Genomic DNA, 17,932 nt, shown 5'->3' on the forward strand with positions numbered 1-17,932 from the left:
TTTAAAAATTGAATACCTATTTCTTATTTTGTCAAGATACAAACATGTAAATGAATTATAGCAAGTTATGATGCTCACCGTACCATTGTACAATCTTGTACATAGTTACTTAGATCATTTCCACTTACCACACACACAGGCGACGACGTTGCCGTAAAAAAATACAGCTGCCTGCCCATGGTGTGCCGGACGGACAAGTCAGGGTAATAAAATAGTACGTTTTTACCCAAGGGTTGAAAGTGTTAAAACCCCGAGGCACCCGGCCTCAGGATTTCTACACGGGTTCACGTTTACGGGTTCTCAGGGTTCCTCAGCTAGGCGTAGGCGCTAGTAGCTCGAGCTACTAAGGGACGAAATAACGGGTTCACTTGAGGTGAGGTAAACGCTGTTTTTCATTAAGTACGCGACATCAAAAAAATACATAAGTACCACCTGTGTCAAAATCTACTAATCGTAGGTAAAAATAACAACTTGTATAAAACTGATGTTAGAGTAGGTAGAATAGAAGATATCCGGTGGCATCGTATTCAGCTTATTTAAGGGAGATTCACTTACCATTCCACATAGGTACAATATCCATGAGCAGGCATGCTAAGAAATTAGGTCTTCTTGTTTTATTGGCGTTTTCCTGTTGTTTGTTTATTTACGTTCAGAGCTGTAAATTGCCAAAGCGAGATCTTGCTTATACGTGGACCCAGCTATACGGCCTAGCTATACCTACACATACATTATTATTCATGATAGGTAACTAGGTAGGTACATAGCACCAGATTCATTTCACATGACATGACATCATCGTCATTGTGATACCTATAGGGTGATTGTGGCCGTTGGCGGCTATTTAGAGGACCAACCGTATAAAAATTATTGTGTATCTCGCCCATCTCAACCAATCATTTCTGTAAGGCTATAGTTGTATTTTGTGTAATGTAGATAGATATAATATTCTTTATTTTGTACACAAGAACAGAATTGCTATTATCTACATTTCTGAAATTAAACCTCTATTTTCTTAGCTTCGCTCTAGGGCATGCAATACCGCAATACCGGTATTGCGTAATACCGGGATCCCGGACAAAATCCACGCTTTTTTAAATACCGGTATTGAAAGTTAATACCGGTATTGAAGTAATACCGGAATCGGAATTTTTTTAGGCTATAAATCCAGCGATTAAGATATAGTTAGCCTTGTGCTCCTATATACTATAAAAGTGCAGTTGTTTTCAAACGTTACATGCGGTTTTTGGCCTTTGGGCACCTACTCGTTGTCCATGCATTCTAAAATTTTAATTCTAATACTCAATTCTCGTAAAAAATATTACATAATACAGAATTTGATTGCTTTTTCTTGTTGTATTTTGCCCTATACGACCTTTAAACAAAATATATGCCATTTATATCAAGGAAGTCTAATACCGGGATCCCGGTATTAAGTTCTAACACCGGAACTCAATACCGGTATTGAAAATATTACCGGTATTACATGCCCTACTTCGCTCACAATCTATTTATACAAGAAAGTGGGAAAAAAATATTCAAGCCAGTTGCGCTGCAAAAGTAAGGTCAAGGTGATAACTTATGTTTTCTATTGCTTGACTTAATGATATAATAGGACTATATACCTAGGGTGTCAAATTTAAAAAATCATAAAACTTATACGATCCTTATACAAGGAGAATCATATGAAAAAAACATACGGCCATGAACTGAAACTGGGTGGCCGCCTACTAAGACAAGTAACCAACTGAGTTGGGTTAAAAAATACCCAATATGCGAGTTGGAGGTTAATAAAGTAAGTACTTGTTTCAGGTCATTCATAAAAAAACACTAGTTTAATTACTTAACTATTAGTTTATTCGAAAGATAAAATGTTTATCAGAGACTCCTACTTAAAGAAAAAAGTGGGTAACTACTTAGGTACGTGGCCGCCAACTAACGCACTGGTCCTACCTACATAATATAATATCTCCACCTCTATGTCTGGTGTGGTGTGATGTGTTCAAAGACTAATCAAATTCAATGGCGTTACCTAATGTTGTAGTTGGAAGCACTAACGTTCTCTATTGAACCAAATATTAGTTATGAACATTTTGCTAGAATCTTCTTCATCATAAGTAGTTGCTCAGCATAAGTTTTTAATTACATAAAATTACGACTGGGCTTCCCAATTGAGGAAACTTTATCAAAAGTCAACGTTTACGAAATTCCTAGGAATACATTAAATTTACCATTTACTTATCGTATTTGACTTCGAGGTCAAGCTATCAATATTGTTGTCAGTTTCATACATTTCAAAAGTCAACAACAACAAGAGAACAGGTCAGCGCGTATCGCCTTAATCTTTGAACCTCGGATCGGTCAGGCGTTGCGCGGGCGCAGGCGGCCGGCATTCGGTAGCTGAGCGTCTCGCAGGGAAGACGTCTTCATCACCATGAAGCTGTGCATCTTGATAGCAGCGGCCCTGGTGGCTGTTGCTGCCGCCAACCAGGTCGTCTCCACCAAGAAAGTCATTTGCTACTACGACAGCAAGAGCTATGTCAGGGAATGTAAGTATGCATTCTACGAGAAGTTTCTGTATTTCCTTTGATTTCTTTAACTACCCCGTTTTTTCAGGCCATTACCAGTAACAAAGTGTGGCGAGGTTTTAATTACTACAATCATTTTATTATGTTTATCCCTGTGTATTTGTGTTTACATACCTTCTATCTATACCTCCTTCACCGTATGGGTGTATGATATTGCTGGGCGATAATATTTCCACCAACAGGTACCTACTACCTACAGGTATACCTATACAATCTGTACAATATATGTACCTACTGTACACTGCTGATTGTGTTATTAAGAACAGTTATTTCCGATAACATGTTATGTATGTACCCAACTAAAATCGATATAAGTAGGTACATGTAGGTACTTCACTTACCTACCTATGCGCCTACGTCTATTACCTTATTGGTTCAACTATTTTATTTCATTACTTTATTGAAAAGTACAAGTAAGTTTCATCTTTCCCAACCTATAGAATTTTATTTCCCTTTAGTCCCTACGACTAACATAGGTACTTACTTAACTTACGTAAGTATAATCTAAATATGGACATAATGGCCAAATTATTTTAATTATCAAAACATATATTTATATTATGTAGATAGACAAAGCGTATTTTTATATTTATATGGAGATACAGGAGTCTGAGATAACTTTTTGCTAGTACCCACTACCGCTAATTCCATTCTACATTATATAATACTTAGGTACCGGAAAAAAAAATCAATAACTTTTTTGAGTTTTGGACATTAGGCCTCAAAGAAGGGAATACTTTCCATGACATCCTAAAGCACCGTTTTTTTTCTCGGTCGATGTGCCAAACACCATTTACTTATTAGTTACCTTGGTAGGTATATTGCTTTTCGTATGCATTTGTCAGTTAAATAGCTAAGTACCTATAGGAGGTACCCATAATACTAATAAATCATTGAATACTCACTCGTATGCATTACTATATTATGCAAATTCTGGGCAAATATTTTTATGTTTGAATTTTTGCCTCATTTGACATTGGCCAATGGCCTCGTGATAAAATTCAGATATACGAATAGGTAGGTAGGTATAACTCTGTGATTTTGGACTCCGAATTAAACCTACCTCGTCCGATTCTTTTAAACGTGTCTTTTGAGCAAAGTTTAGACTAGCGAAGGTTTTGTAAGTTTTTTCCTGTTGTGTACCCGAGACCCATTCAACTTCAATTCAAGGCGGTTGCACACTTATGTCACCGTCTAGAATAAGCATGAAGGTAGGCACCTGACGCCTACATGAAGCAATTTGTGCTGGTTAAATATTTACTGTAACATACACAGGATACTTAAATAATCTGAATAAAATGGTATAGGTTTAACAGGTACACACATATGTAGGTATACTTATCTTCTTGGTTCCAGAATAGTTTTCTCAAACGATTCATTTGAACATTTTTATTTGTTTTAAATTTTGATAAAGTTTCATTCTTCATAAATTTTCCTTTATTTTCTAGGTAGGTAGTATACGACATGAGTATTATTCTTATTATTGATATCATACACAAAGAACTAGGTAACTGCGCGTAGTTAAGAGTCAGGCATTGTTTCTTTCTATGAGTCACTGAAATTCGTCATGAAAACCTATAGTTAGGTAAACATTAGCATTAAGTGATACATTTCCAGATAAATTAAATTCTTAGGAAGTATGTACATAGAATAATAACAATTACCTACCGAGATTAAAATTTATTTCCTGTAGAAATGTTAGTACCTATGTGTTAATCTAACTTTCATAAAAATGCTCCAGCCGTTTTCCTGACTGTGAATGGTGAAAGAGTAACAAACATCCATCCATAGTATCCATACTCATAACTTGTAAGTTTAGATATACGAGTAAGTTGATAATATTATTATTATAGGCAGTACAGAGCTACGCGTGTCTTTGATTAGATATCGATATTTAAATAATAAAAATCTGTTGGCATGGATCCCAAAGTCATGGCCAAAATTAAAACCTGTTATTAGCTCTTTATTTTAACGATAGTATGCGATATGTCGAGAGTTCGAGAATCTGGGAGCAAATAAACGTGAACTTGTTTTTTAGTTGGAGGTCATTGACAGATATTCTAGTAAATACCTCCCTAGGTAACAAAACTTAATAAGTATTTTCTATAAGTAGGTACTAAAGTACTACAATCATAATATTCAGGAAGGTATTATGATACAATCAATACAATCCGCTACATCTGGACAACTTTTAAGCCCATTTTGCAATTTAGCCCGTTATCATAATGCAATCAGTACTTTACAAAGGTATTTAATACAACAATCATAGGATGTGAAATTTAATAATTTATGATCTAAGATTCTAGATTACTTATAAGATACTCAGCAGCATCCGCGGACAGGACGGCTCAATTATCTTACTGTAAAAACAAAATGCAGCGACGCAGCCTAAATATCCTGTATTCCCTCCAGCCAATGCCCGTCTCCTGCCGCCGGACCTGGAGCCCGCGCTCCCGTACTGCACCCACCTGGTGTACGGCTACGCCGGCGTGCAGCCCGACACCTACAAGATGATCTCCACCAACCAGAACCTGGACATCGACAGCGCGCACGCCAACTACCGCACCATCACCAGCTTCAAGACCAAGTACCCACAGCTCAAGGTGCTGCTGGCCGTCGGCGGAGACGCGGACCTTGAGGACCCGCAGAAATACAATGCCCTGGTACGGTTTGTCGGACTTGAATACAGTCATTACAGTTTATCTTTTCATGACTCACACGCCGAAATATAATGGTTAAATTGTCCTCAAATCGTCGAAACGTTTAGACATTTGGCTTTGTTTTATACAAACACAATCAAGACTAATCTTTCTCAACCTTGGCTAAATACCTACAGTAACTTACGGTTTGCAACATTACAGCTGGAATCCCAGCAAGCGCGCACAGCGTTCGTGAACTCCGGAGTGGTGCTGGCGGAGCAGCACGGCTTCGACGGCATCGACCTCGCCTGGCAGTTCCCCAAGGTCAAGCCAAAGAAGATCCGCTCTGGATGGGGTAATGTATTTGTTTACTCTATTCTTTGTCCTTTGTGGTCTAGTGGTAGAAGCTATGCTTCATCACCCTGAGGTCCCGGGTTAGATTCCTGGATGGGTCCATCAATTTGTATTTCATGTAAAGTAGTTGTGTCGGTCAATCCGTCCCATTGGGTTATGAAAGTGATGGGAGAGAGAGTGCTCCTGTGTAGGTACTGACTTGGGCACTATAATTAACTCGCGTAGATGGCTGATCCAGCTAAAGCCTCTTTAGGTTACTGCTATATTTCTACATGTGCTTTTGTCCTCATTATCACACTTTATCTCCGTGCAGGCAACTTCTGGCACGGCGTGAAGAAGACGTTCAAGACGACCCCAGTGGATGAGAAGGAGTCGGAGCACCGCGAAGGGTTCACCGCTCTGGTGCGCGAGCTGAAGGCCGCCCTTAGCCTCAAGCCGCATCTCGAGCTCGGCGTCACCATCCTGCCTAATGTCAACTCCACCAGTAAGTATTTTTAGAAATTTTACATGTCAAACAGTATAAACATAAATGAAAAATTTGCGTTTACTTGCGTTTTGTAGTAAATAATTAATTTTGGAAACGACGAAGCGCGGACCCGGGTTCGACACAATAAATATAATTTAATTTGTGACTACCGGCAACCAAGCGGTTTAGATATTTTTGGTGCCAACTTTGTACGATGGAACTTTCCATGATCTTATGCGCGGGATTGACTGCCTACGTAGGCATGTATCAGTCTCTATAACCTCGACCACAAACTCAAACACCTATTTCCTGCAGTCTACTGCGACGTGCCCGCCATCATCAACTTCGTGGACTACGTGAACCTGCTGGCGTTCGACTACTTCACCCCCGAGAGGAACGAGAAGGAGGCCGACTACACCGCGCCGATCTACGCGCCCCAGAACCGACACCCCGAGCAGAACGTCGACGCCGCCGTCAAATACTGGTACAGTACTACCAACATTTTAAAGCTCTATTCACTTATTACTCCTAGCAAGTAGAGTGGCCGAGTCAGTCTCCTCGGGCGAGCACCCGGTCAATCGCTAGCCGTTCATTGGTCGAGGATAGGCCGAGAATACTGTCATTCGGATCTCACCACTCTACTCGGTGGGTGAAACAAGTGATATCGAAGCACTGATCCGTCCGAGACACACTACGATTTCTATTTTGCCAGATTTTGCAATCAGGCCGTTAAATTCCTTAAACGTAAAAGCTATAGCTGCAATACTTATACGTTCAGCTCACCCTGAGCAGTCAGGCTAATCTGACTGGCTCATCCACTCACCGTGATGACAACATTTTCGCCACCTCTAGCTACTCATTGTCATCGTCATGCTAAGAAGAAAATTACCCCCCGGTCTTCTAGATTTCCTTGAATGTCCAGCCAGTGTGTTCATTATGTCCACTTCTACGAAGGTCCACTTCCTCATAATTCCTCTTCGTCGAAGGTCTATTTTCCTTGAAGAAGAACAAAAATTATCATCTACCTCCAGCTAAGTCTGTCCCATTCCACCCACAGGCGCAACGCCGGCGCCCCTCCCACTAAGATCGTGGTGGGCATCGCCACGTACGCGCGCACCTGGAAGCTGGACTCCGATAGCGAGATCGCCGGAGTGCCGCCCATCCACACCGACGGAGCCGGCGAACCAGGTAATGTTATAGTTCATTTGAACCCCGAGATGTATTTATTCTTCGGCATTAGTTCGGAAAATACATATAAGTAGCAGTCGTCTTTAAGTTCTTCATTGGAAGTAGACCCGTACCCTGAGGGGACGTGATGGGTTGTGATACTTGTTGAGATGCTGAACTTAACCAAATACTTTTTGCCTAGAAGAATTTAAGGAAAATAATCAATTGTTTCTCTTTTAAAGGTCCTTACACAAAGACGGAGGGTCTGCTGAGCTACCCCGAGGTGTGCATGAAGCTGATCGCGCCCCCCGCCGGCCTGCGAGCCAACATCCGCAAGGTCACTGACCCCAGCAAACGCTTCGGTAAGACTATCAACTGATAAACACACATTGGGTATACTTAACTTGCTAGATTAGAATTACAGTCTGACAATGCAACAGAAACAAGTGACAACACCAACAAAGTTCATTCAATCAAAGATTAAAGCTAACCAGATTCAAATAAAAATAAAAACTTCAATCTTTTAGCATTTGTTAAGTTTGCATTGCAGGACTCTACCAACTTACATATAGGTTCTTTAAAATTAATTTAGTAACCTGGCTTGTCACGTAATTAAATTTTAGTGTGTCGGAATGAAAATTAACAAAACATTTTCACCAAGTGTTGCTGGTTGCTGCCAACTTTGCAACGTAATTACTTACAGCAGTTGCGAGCTTCAAAATCGTTAATGAAGATTGTTTTTACTCTGTGGCACACCATTTTAATTTTTAATCTGCTACTTGGGATCACTAATAGCTTGAAAGTGCTCTTTCAGTAACTGTAACCTAGAAGTAAAATTTAACATTTTCAGAGTTGCGCCAAAAGGATGCAGATATTTCTCATATATTTGGTTGGTAATCATTATTCAGACTGCTTGCACATTTGCTTCTTATTAAACTGGGCTACAGACATACAGGTGTCCCACATTAAAGTGAACATCAGAATCGTAGGGACACCACTCGTAATTCTTAACAACTTTTGTTCTAAGAATTTTGAATATTTGCGAATTTTGTTTTAATAATTCATAGAAACTTTGTTGGTAATATTTAATATAGTATGCTATAGAGCAGTGTTTTTCAACCTGTGGGTCGCGACCCCCTGGGGGGTCGCGAATCCTCTGTAGGGGGGTCGCCAGAGGTCGAAAAACTGGGTACTTAAGTGAAAAAAACCATAAAGATAATTAATATTTCTAAAGTACGTCTAAATTAACAACTCTTTTCAGATGTTTCAAAGTTAATCCAGAGGCTGTTAATAATAACAGAATTGAATTATACAGAATGTTGCAAGAAGGGTATCTTTTTCGCGAGTTTTGAAATTCTGATTTCATTTTCGCGCTTAGATATACCATGATGCACATGTAGGTTTATTTCTATACCTATATAATTCTACATAACTAATAAGATACTTTGGCTATATTTAGGACCTTTTAAATGGTAGCCAATAAAACAAAACCCAAAAAAATTTGCCCCCTTTATACATACAATACATGTTAAAAAAGGGTCAAGGGGGTCTCGAAATATTTTTTAATACCAGGGGGGTCGCGTCATGAAAAAGGTTGAAAAACACTGCTATAGAGTATAGAGAGTAGATTTTTTTTAGGAATTCCCAAAAGTTGTTTAGAATAATTAATTATGTTATTATCATTCGGATGTGCACTTCGACGTGGGACATTCTGTATTGGGGATAGTCAAATAAATATCACGATATTCATTTTAGTCATGGACACTTTATTGTAATAATACGGTATACGGTAACACGGTAATATTTTCAGTTGGAAGTATATCGGCTGTATTTAAATCTGAATGCCATAATTAACGTAAATAGTCCCGTTTGAACTTTTCTTCAAATTACAAAAAAAAGTTGCCGAATTAAATTAAAATTCTCAAATTAAATAAAAAAAAACCTTAACAGTTGCGTATTTAAACACTATAATATATAAGATATAAATATATAAAATAAGTACTAAAATAATTCCGTATGTATGTATTCCGTATTACTTTTAGTCCAGAGCTGAAAATTTCAGGTTTTATTATATTTTTCGCTCTAGATATCATTTGATTAAATACTTGTTAACACTACTGATTGTTCTCCATTGTAAATACGATAATGGTGATGGTTAAAATGACAATACTCACTAATTATTATACAGATTGCTGCAAAAGTAGTAAGCCGAAAGGGGATGACTCATGATGTCATTCTGAACATAGAACAAAAGTTGTTCACATTTACCTACTCCCTGACTCACTCCTTTTTGACTAAACTTGACCTTTTCCCTTTTATACTTAGGTACCAACTAATTCAAATAATCATTATAGATTTGGAACGACTGACCTACAGACAGAATAGTCACTAAAGTCTGCGACTCATTACGGCTGTATAAACCCACCATGCTTCCACCCACCAACCTTAACCTAACCTTTCACTTAACATAGGTACGGTGGCCTGCGCCTAAAAGTATACAGGCGGGGTTATTAAAATAGCGATCTCAAGCTCACATGCTGCTCAAGCACATCCACATAAACACCACTGCTACACACATCACACACAACACGTCCCCGGATTTATAACAGATGTAGCTGATCCCTTCATCATCAGGGATCGCTATTTTAAAAACTCCGCCTGTATACTTTTAGGCGCAGGCCACCGTACCTATGTAGGTATATGATCTAAAGTAAAATTTAATAATAAAACATAAGAGTGGATGCGGTGTAGGATTAACTATTACTTATATTTTTAAAAACTAATTGATTTTATCTTGGTTTTTTACTTTTTGCAAATTATAATCTAGGTCACATCAAAATGGTGGAAAATGAGTGCACATGTTAATTGTACAATTATTTTAAACTTAGCTTTAGCACTTCAATTTTACGCATAAATGTTACTTAGTATACTTCGTAATTTAACCGTTATTCTTAACCATGTATTTTCATATTTCAGGTACCTACGCGTTCCGTCTGCCTGACTCCGATGGTAACGGAGGCATTTGGGTGAGCTACGAGGACGCCGACACCGCCGGACAGAAGGCCGACTACGTCAAGTGAGTACCATCGATATCCCACCATTGACTTATATTATAATCATTCCACTGATTAAAGTATTCCCCGAAATAATTGAAATAGGATACACCACCCACAACTCCAACAAGACTCAAAGTTGGCTCTATTGTTTTGTTGCCACTTGTGATGTTGTAATGCCCATTATATGTATAATGCCTTATATAATTTATAGAACGATATTTTTTTTCATTATTTCACCATTTTCAACGTTGGATATTATAATGATGCAAATTGTTTCCACCATTTTACTCCACCTTGCCAACCGTGTCCTACGCAACATTTAAGACGATAAAAACGCGTAAGACTAAAACTTTTCAATTGTTTTCAGGAAAAACAACCTCGGAGGCATTTCCATCGTGGACCTGTCCATGGACGACTTCCGTGAGCTGTGCACCGGCAACAAGTACCCCATCCTGCGCGCGGCCAAGTACCGCCTGTAAACAACCATTGCCTAGTTATCCGTGTTTTCCATAACCCTATAATTTCTGCGAAAATACGAAATATTTATCAAATCATCCTCACAAAACATCTGCACCTTAAGAAAAAAGTCAACGAACTTACAATAAATCTGTGCCAGTTTTAAGTGTGTAGATTATCCTTTATCCTAAAATCAAGCTGCGGTGTGTTATGCCATTATCATAATGGAAAATGTAAGATTTCGTTCGTGTCTTACCTTTCCTTTTGATAACGTGGCCGCCGCAGGTCCGACCCCGACTTATAAGGTGTCGGGAGCCGGCTTAAGTGCGAATAGCCCTTAATCCTGTAATCCTATAGAGCATTCGTTCCCACTCCACCCTGTATGCAGTGACGTTAGTGTAGGCTGGTTACTAGTACTGGTAGACGTAAGAGAAACTGTTTAATTTATATAAAGAATAAATATTTCAACGACCTGTAGAAACCTAGTGATTACTCTCAGAATACAATAATATATTATTATAACGAACATGAAATGGTTTAATTATTTTATGTTTTAGCATAGGTAATCTGCAAAATCTACGTGCTGTGATTTATGGAACGTTACACTAATTAATGTCAGAGACAGTAATATAAAATATAATAAAGTATGATTTGCTCTAAATGTTGTCTTTATTTTATTTGCTTTGAATACCCCAGGACCGTAAACAGTGCATTTGAGACATTTGTGTTGTTCTCAGTATGTTTATTCTCGTGATGACGAAGCCGATAATTATGAGTAATGATGATTGATGATGATTCCTATCATGCACGTCCAGCTAATCAAATCGTCCTGTGATAAATCTCATTCTATCTTAAACAGGGCATCCCATGGCAGCGACCGACGCCACATAAATGAGAAGTACCTATAAGTACTTTAGTTAACCTTAAACTCTTACAGATTAACTATTATGGTCACGATTATTCAGATACTATAGTCAGAGACGTCAATCGCAACCTCACATGCGCTTTTCGCTGTACATCTTTACCTTAGATTATTATGGTCGAAGATTTTTACCAATGATTTTTACTCACGTCAGCTCACGTGATAAGTGGCGACCCGTATCGCCGTTTTTAATGAGTGTAATGTAATTAGGCTTAGAGATATTACACGTCTAGGTACTTAGAATCTAGATTTTACAAATTTTGTAATTGTTATTCTGAGACCAATTAACAAACAATCCTAATCCTAACTATCCTAATTTAACTTTTATATTCTCACTGTATAATATTTGTCTTTGCTTACATAGTGTGTAAATAAACAATTTTAGAATTTTGAATTTTGAACTAATATTAAATGCACACAAAAAAAAACACACACTCACGCCTTGTACTAATGTACTCCCTTGCGGGGTAGGCAGAGGTGCATTGCTGCACCCATTTTTCGCCAGAATGTTCTGTTAGTCCCAATGTAATAGGGGGCGGGCCTATTGCCATTTTACGGGCACATCCAAGACCCGAGAACAAATATCTGTGTTAAAACAAATATCTGCCCCAGCCGGGAATCGAACCCGGGACCTTCGGCTCAGTAGTCAGGGTCACTAACCACTACGCCATTCGGTCGTCTAATATTATAAATGCTAAAGTAACTGTGTCGATCTATCTGTTTGTGATTTAAATGATATTTGGTAAACAGATGGTATAGACCCTAAGAAAGCACATAGCTACTTTTTATTATCGCGGAATTCCCACGGGAAAACTTTTTAAGGCAAAGCGAAGCTCGCGGGATCATCTAGTACTTTATAACTACACTCAGAATAATAACGTCTTTGGACTATGTTGGACTACACATAGACTATGGACTAACTAAAATTTCATTGTTGACAGATAGCCTTACAATACAAAATAAACTGAAATATTTACCAAAAAATACAACCAGAATGTTGCATTACAACAGAACTACATTAATCTGGCGGAAACTGAAGTGTTATCCAATCATTGTCCGTTGTGCTGGCTCCGACACAAATTGTCCGGGGAAGGATCCAGTAGATCATAAGCCTGTCTGTCCTCCGCGGCATGCGGCCTGCCTGAAGCAGCTGGAAGACCCTAACGGGCCCTCGAAGCTGGTCCGGGGCACGCCGCCGTCCGTGCGGCTCGGCTTCCTCCCCGAATCCTGGTTTAAATTCATGGAACCCAAAACTGGAGTCTCCGGAACATACGTCTTAATCTTAGTGATGGCCAACTACCTGATCAGCAAAGAGATCTTCGTAATGGAGCACGAGTACTATTCCGGTCTATCCCTGTTAGTTATGGTAGTTTTTGTTTACAAGAAATTCAGCCAACGCTTCGCGGACGCTTTGGATAAGAAGGTCGACGAGGTTGTCGATGATTGGGAGAAGAGTAGGCAGGAGGAGGTGGACTGTTACACGGATATAGTGAAGACAGCTCAGGAGGATATTTCTATGGCGGAGGCGCACGAGATGCTGACGGAGGCAAAGAAGGAGAACGTGATCCTACAGTTGGAGGCGGCATTCCGTGAGCGGAGTATGCTGGCGTACAGCACGGTGAAGGGGCGCCTGGACTACCAAGCGAAGCTGCACGAGGCGGAGAGCCGCATCCACCAGCGCTGGATGATCGAGTGGGTCCTGAACCAGGTGCACGCGGCCATCACTCCGCAGTTCCAGAAGGAAGCTTTAGAGTCCGCTATAGCTAACCTGAATGTGCTGGCTGATAACCAGGGTAAAGAAGAGAAGAAATGATAATATATGATGAGACTAATGATAATATCTGTCCTTTTATTTTCAAGATTTCCCCTTAGTGCGTAAGGTATAGGTACATAGGTTCAAATAGACCAAACATAAAAGTTATTGGAAAAACTGAGTTCCCATGAATATGAAAATGGGCCAGATCAACCTCTTATCGACTTGGTCACCTTTTCTTTCTTTTTCACCAATGCAGAAAAGAGGAGTATAATTTCTATTCTATTCTGTAATTTATTAATTGTTACTATATAGTGCCACAAACTTATCTGTTCCGGTGAGAACTCACGTAAATGTCTAATATTTCTTGATTCTGTAAGATTTTACGTTTGCCTATAGTGGTAATTCACCCTTGTGGTTTTAATAAACCCATCTAATCTATATGAATATATAATTCATTGGTAAGTTATGAGATATGGATCAATTTAGTTCGTTCTCACCGGAACAGATAAGTCTGTCGCACTATACTTGTCTAGGATATTATCATAGAGTAACTACTATGATATAATATATTATTCTTATATCTTACAACACTTACATAGCTTACAGTTACAGGTAAAATGCATTTATGGTAAACTTTTTTTATGGTACTTACCGGTACTTACAGTTACATAGTAGTAGGTACTTATAGTTTCACTTTAGGTTAAGGTTTTGTCTAATATAACAACTTACCTATTCACTTTAAAACTAAAACTTTCGTCTCAGACCAGAGCGATGGAAAACAAATAAGTATGCTTCCAATATATTTGTGATCTGAAAGTAAAATGATACTCACTGGGGTGGCGAATAAAATATTCACGCGATTCACCAGGGGCTTCGTATGTATGCATGAATTTCTCATATTAGTAAACCAAGTATAGAACTAAGTAAATGTACATAGCTGTGGCATAGTTTATAAATTTATTAAATCTACCTACTTAATCATGAACTATTTAGTTCTGCAGTGACTCCTGCTGAGTCCAGTGATAAAGCCGAAAGTACACTGCAGCGACTAAATTAGTGTTAACGCTCTATTAACATTAACTGAAAGATTGGTATGTAATATGTAAAGAAAACCAGTTATTGAAACTTGTTCTCTCGTTCCAATGCTTACTTCTCACAGCCGCAACTGCAACTTTCAGGAACTATTGAAAACAATAGTTTCGTCCCGACAATGCATAGCTCGTGTAACGTGAACGCAAAAGCCTTCGCGTAGAAACTTTGTTTCATAATATGGTTTCATGTAAGTAAACAAAGAAGACGTGGAAAGTGTGAATCGAGTTCTATTCGAATAGATTCGCGTCTCTGCCTCATGAGCTCGACTGTCTTGCTTTAAAGTTTGGACTTACGCTACGAACTAAAATGCCTCTGGGGGTCACTTTTTATGACGAACGAAAACTAAGTTTTGGAGCGCTGCTGCGGCTGCGTGAGCTACGACTCCATCTCGTTGTATGAAACGTGCCCATTGCACGACAGCTCTCGTTCATTTGTTTTTCGTCAGTATAGATAGAGTAACCCTTCTGGCCCACCTCGTGCAGAGCCTATTTGAATAGTATATGAGCCAATATTCTCCGTGGTTTCCAGCTGCTCGAATCTGCTTTATGGTTCTGTTTTGGATGCTAGTTGCACGTGCTTCAACCTGGTGCATGATCTGTGGACTTCCTGGTGCACAATCTGTAGAAAAGAACTACTTACGAACATACCGAGTCGAGTACGATGACCTATGATATTTCTATCAATGTTTAAAATTTTAGATACGTAAATACCTACAACGTCATAAATAAACAACAACGCTACGACGTTGCAACAACGTGGTAAATCACGTTACTTACCTACGTGATAACTCCATTAATTTGATACAAATAACATAAGCTGTATAAGCTACAAAGAGATTCGTGAACATGTTCATTTATTTAATGTGTTGTCTTTTATTGTTGTGAAAGGGTCGCGCGGTCGGCTGCAGGCATTGTGGAAGTTTCAGCAGGTGCCTGAAATACAAATGAATATTTATTTGGGATTACGTTCATATTGTGGTTGATGTAATCCGACCGCAATCACAACTTTTGTTTAATCAGTGGTTAACGCACAATGTTGTGTCTAATGTGTGGACTTAGTAACAAGCTAGTGGTTGGCTCAAACTACATTGGCACAATATTATTTTAAAAAAATAAGGTTCCGAACCTGATAAAGAAAAACCGGCCAAGTGCGAGTTGGACTCGCGCGCTGAAGGTTCTGTACAAGATTACTTACAGTTCTCCCATATTAATAATGCACATGCAAATCTTCGCAAACTGTCGTATTCCCGGAAACACCCGAATCATTGAATCGTAAAAGCACATGCATTTTGATCCTTGTTCGAAAGAAATAGTAGTCAATATCATGTGACACATAATCGAAAACAATTTGGGCGGTCGGTGGCTGTCACCGATCAGTCAAGGGTCTCAAGGTCAAGATCAGCATTACTTTTGTGGAATTATAAAGAGCTGCAATTACACATCGTTCTTGTTATTTTTTTCAAATGTGAATTTAATTTCAACTTTAATTATTTTTGACGACGCCATATTATGAAGCACATTTAAGAATAAAATATACGTCACATTGATAGACTTCACTTAGCCAATAAAGCCACACCCAAAAGACCAAGTTGTAATTGTTATTGTAATTGTGAATGATCAGCGCTGTAAATACTTTTGAAATTTTTAAATACTGAGATTTTAATGTAAACCTGTGTTTTAAATCCATATTTCTTATTCTAACATAAACCTTGTGTTATTCAAACCTTATTTCATCCATATGAACACCAGCTTGAGCAAGACATTTGAAAAGTACTGTAACATTTTCGAAGTAAATTTTAATATTATGACAATATTATGAATTATCGACTCAAATTTCGTTACTGATAAATCAATATCTCTTTTAGCACCAGACACATAAATCTAAAAAAAATGCATGAAGAAAATGCACTTAACCACTCTAAATACATATCTAAATACATGGCGTTCGGAAATACGACCGTTGCCGAACAATGGCGAAGATTTCTATGCGCATTATCAATTTTGGGGAACTGTACCCGTATCATGAAAAACCGCAGCATATTCTATTCGATAGTCTATTCGAAAGTGCTGTCAACCTGTCAACAACAAAACCGACTTCAAAAAACCACTAAAATGTAAGAAATAATTTAAGGTTTACACAAATTCTACTCGTATGAGACAGTACAAATATACCTAAGCAGGAACTGTTCTTTTTTGATGTTGGTGCGGTGACAAAGTAATCTGAAGAAATATGGCACCAACTTCAAAAAAGAACAGTTCCTGCTTAGGTATATTTGTACTGTCTCATACGAGTAGAATTTGTGTAAACCTTAAATTATTTCTTACATTTTAGTGGTTTTTTGAAGTCGGTTTTTTATTTTTTTTAATTATTATTTTATTTAATAGTTTTTAGTTTATTTGTAATAATTTTCAATCAAAAGTAAGGTGCAAATGATACCAAAATGTCCTACTAATCAATACGAATCATTCAAGCCTAAACACGAAGTAGTTGCTATATACCGTTGAGGAGTTCCCCTGACTGCCTTCCGTTTCCATCATCAGATCAGCTCAAGGTCACCATCATATTTTTTTGTTATAAGAACTATATTTACGTTCTTAATTTCATTAGAATCGGTTAATATGTGCCCAAAATTGAAATTCATACCCTGTTTTTACCCCTTTACCCACCCTTGGGGGTGAGATAAAATTCTGAAAAAAAAATGGGACCACCTGGAAGCTCAACCCAATACAACAAAAAAAGAATTTTCAAAATCGGTTCATGAACGGCGGAGTAATCGGTGAACATACATAAAAAAAAATATAAAAAAAAAAAAAAAAAGATCCCGACGAATTGAGAACCTCCTCCTTTTTTTGAAGTCGGTTAAAAATGGCGGTGTATAGATTTGCGAAAGTTTGACAGCTATCATTCCATAGGTCATTGTCAGAATAATATCATGTACTCTGTGGTCATTCTTTTCGAAACTCATTCGAAAGGTAAAAAGTGTTCGAAAGTGCTGTCAAGTTGACAATAGTCGCACTCGCATTCGATTCTATTCGTTAGTTCGAATTTTCATGATACGGGTACAGTACCTGAGATAGTTTCCTTTTAACTTCGTCGTACATCCGTGATTTTTTTCATATTTTCTGTACCCACCATTTAGCCAGCAGAGGGGAGGACACAAGAGTCTAACAAAAAATTGCACTTTGAAGTTTAATATTACGTAAGTAAACCAGTCACTGAATAAAAAAATTGTTTGAGCATACCTATAATATTTTTGAAAGACCTATTCAACGATACCCCACACCATCGAAACAATGGGAAAAAATAATTCATCCTCACTTTGCGTGTATGGAAGGTAAGTACCTACCCCAAAAAAATATTTTTAAATTTTTTTAATTTACTACTTTGTCAGGGCCGTAAATTTGTATATCTATGAGAAATAACAGCTTCATATCTTTAC

General features: G+C 38.3%; 2 protein-coding genes across 2 annotated transcripts; both read left to right on the forward strand.

Annotated features, from left to right (window-relative positions):
* Window positions 1-2,373: 2,373 nt before the first annotated feature.
* LOC119694787 (chitinase-like protein EN03) lies at window positions 2,374-11,384 on the forward strand. The gene is made up of 9 exons (XM_038121952.2): window positions 2,374-2,546; window positions 4,998-5,248; window positions 5,447-5,579; window positions 5,892-6,062; window positions 6,360-6,528; window positions 7,102-7,232; window positions 7,454-7,573; window positions 10,188-10,287; window positions 10,635-11,384. Exons 1-9 carry the CDS (start codon window positions 2,432-2,434, stop codon window positions 10,744-10,746), a joined length of 1,302 nt encoding a protein of 433 aa, XP_037977880.1. The 5' UTR covers window positions 2,374-2,431; the 3' UTR covers window positions 10,747-11,384.
* Window positions 11,385-12,639: 1,255 nt separating this feature from the next.
* On the forward strand, window positions 12,640-13,458 carry LOC119694839 (ATP synthase subunit b, mitochondrial). Its single transcript, XM_038122128.2, has one exon. It carries the CDS (start codon window positions 12,640-12,642, stop codon window positions 13,456-13,458), a length of 819 nt encoding a protein of 272 aa, XP_037978056.2.
* Window positions 13,459-17,932: the final 4,474 nt, after the last annotated feature.

This window comes from Plutella xylostella, chromosome Z, assembly GCF_932276165.1.
Source record: "Plutella xylostella chromosome Z, ilPluXylo3.1, whole genome shotgun sequence".
Taxonomy (NCBI): domain Eukaryota; kingdom Metazoa; phylum Arthropoda; class Insecta; order Lepidoptera; family Plutellidae; genus Plutella; species Plutella xylostella.

Excerpts from the sequence above, each read along its gene's own strand:
- LOC119694839 (XM_038122128.2), top strand. The coding sequence starts at position 12,640 with ATGTTGCATTACAACAGAACTACATTAATCTGGCGGAAACTGAAGTGT.
- LOC119694787 (XM_038121952.2), top strand. The coding sequence starts at position 2,432 with ATGAAGCTGTGCATCTTGATAGCAGCGGCCCTGGTGGCTGTTGCTGCC. Across the intron at positions 5,249-5,446 it reads CGCAGAAATACAATGCCCTG|CTGGAATCCCAGCAAGCGCG; the intron begins GTACGGTTTGTC and ends GCAACATTACAG. Across the intron at positions 7,574-10,187 it reads TGACCCCAGCAAACGCTTCG|GTACCTACGCGTTCCGTCTG; the intron begins GTAAGACTATCA and ends TTCATATTTCAG.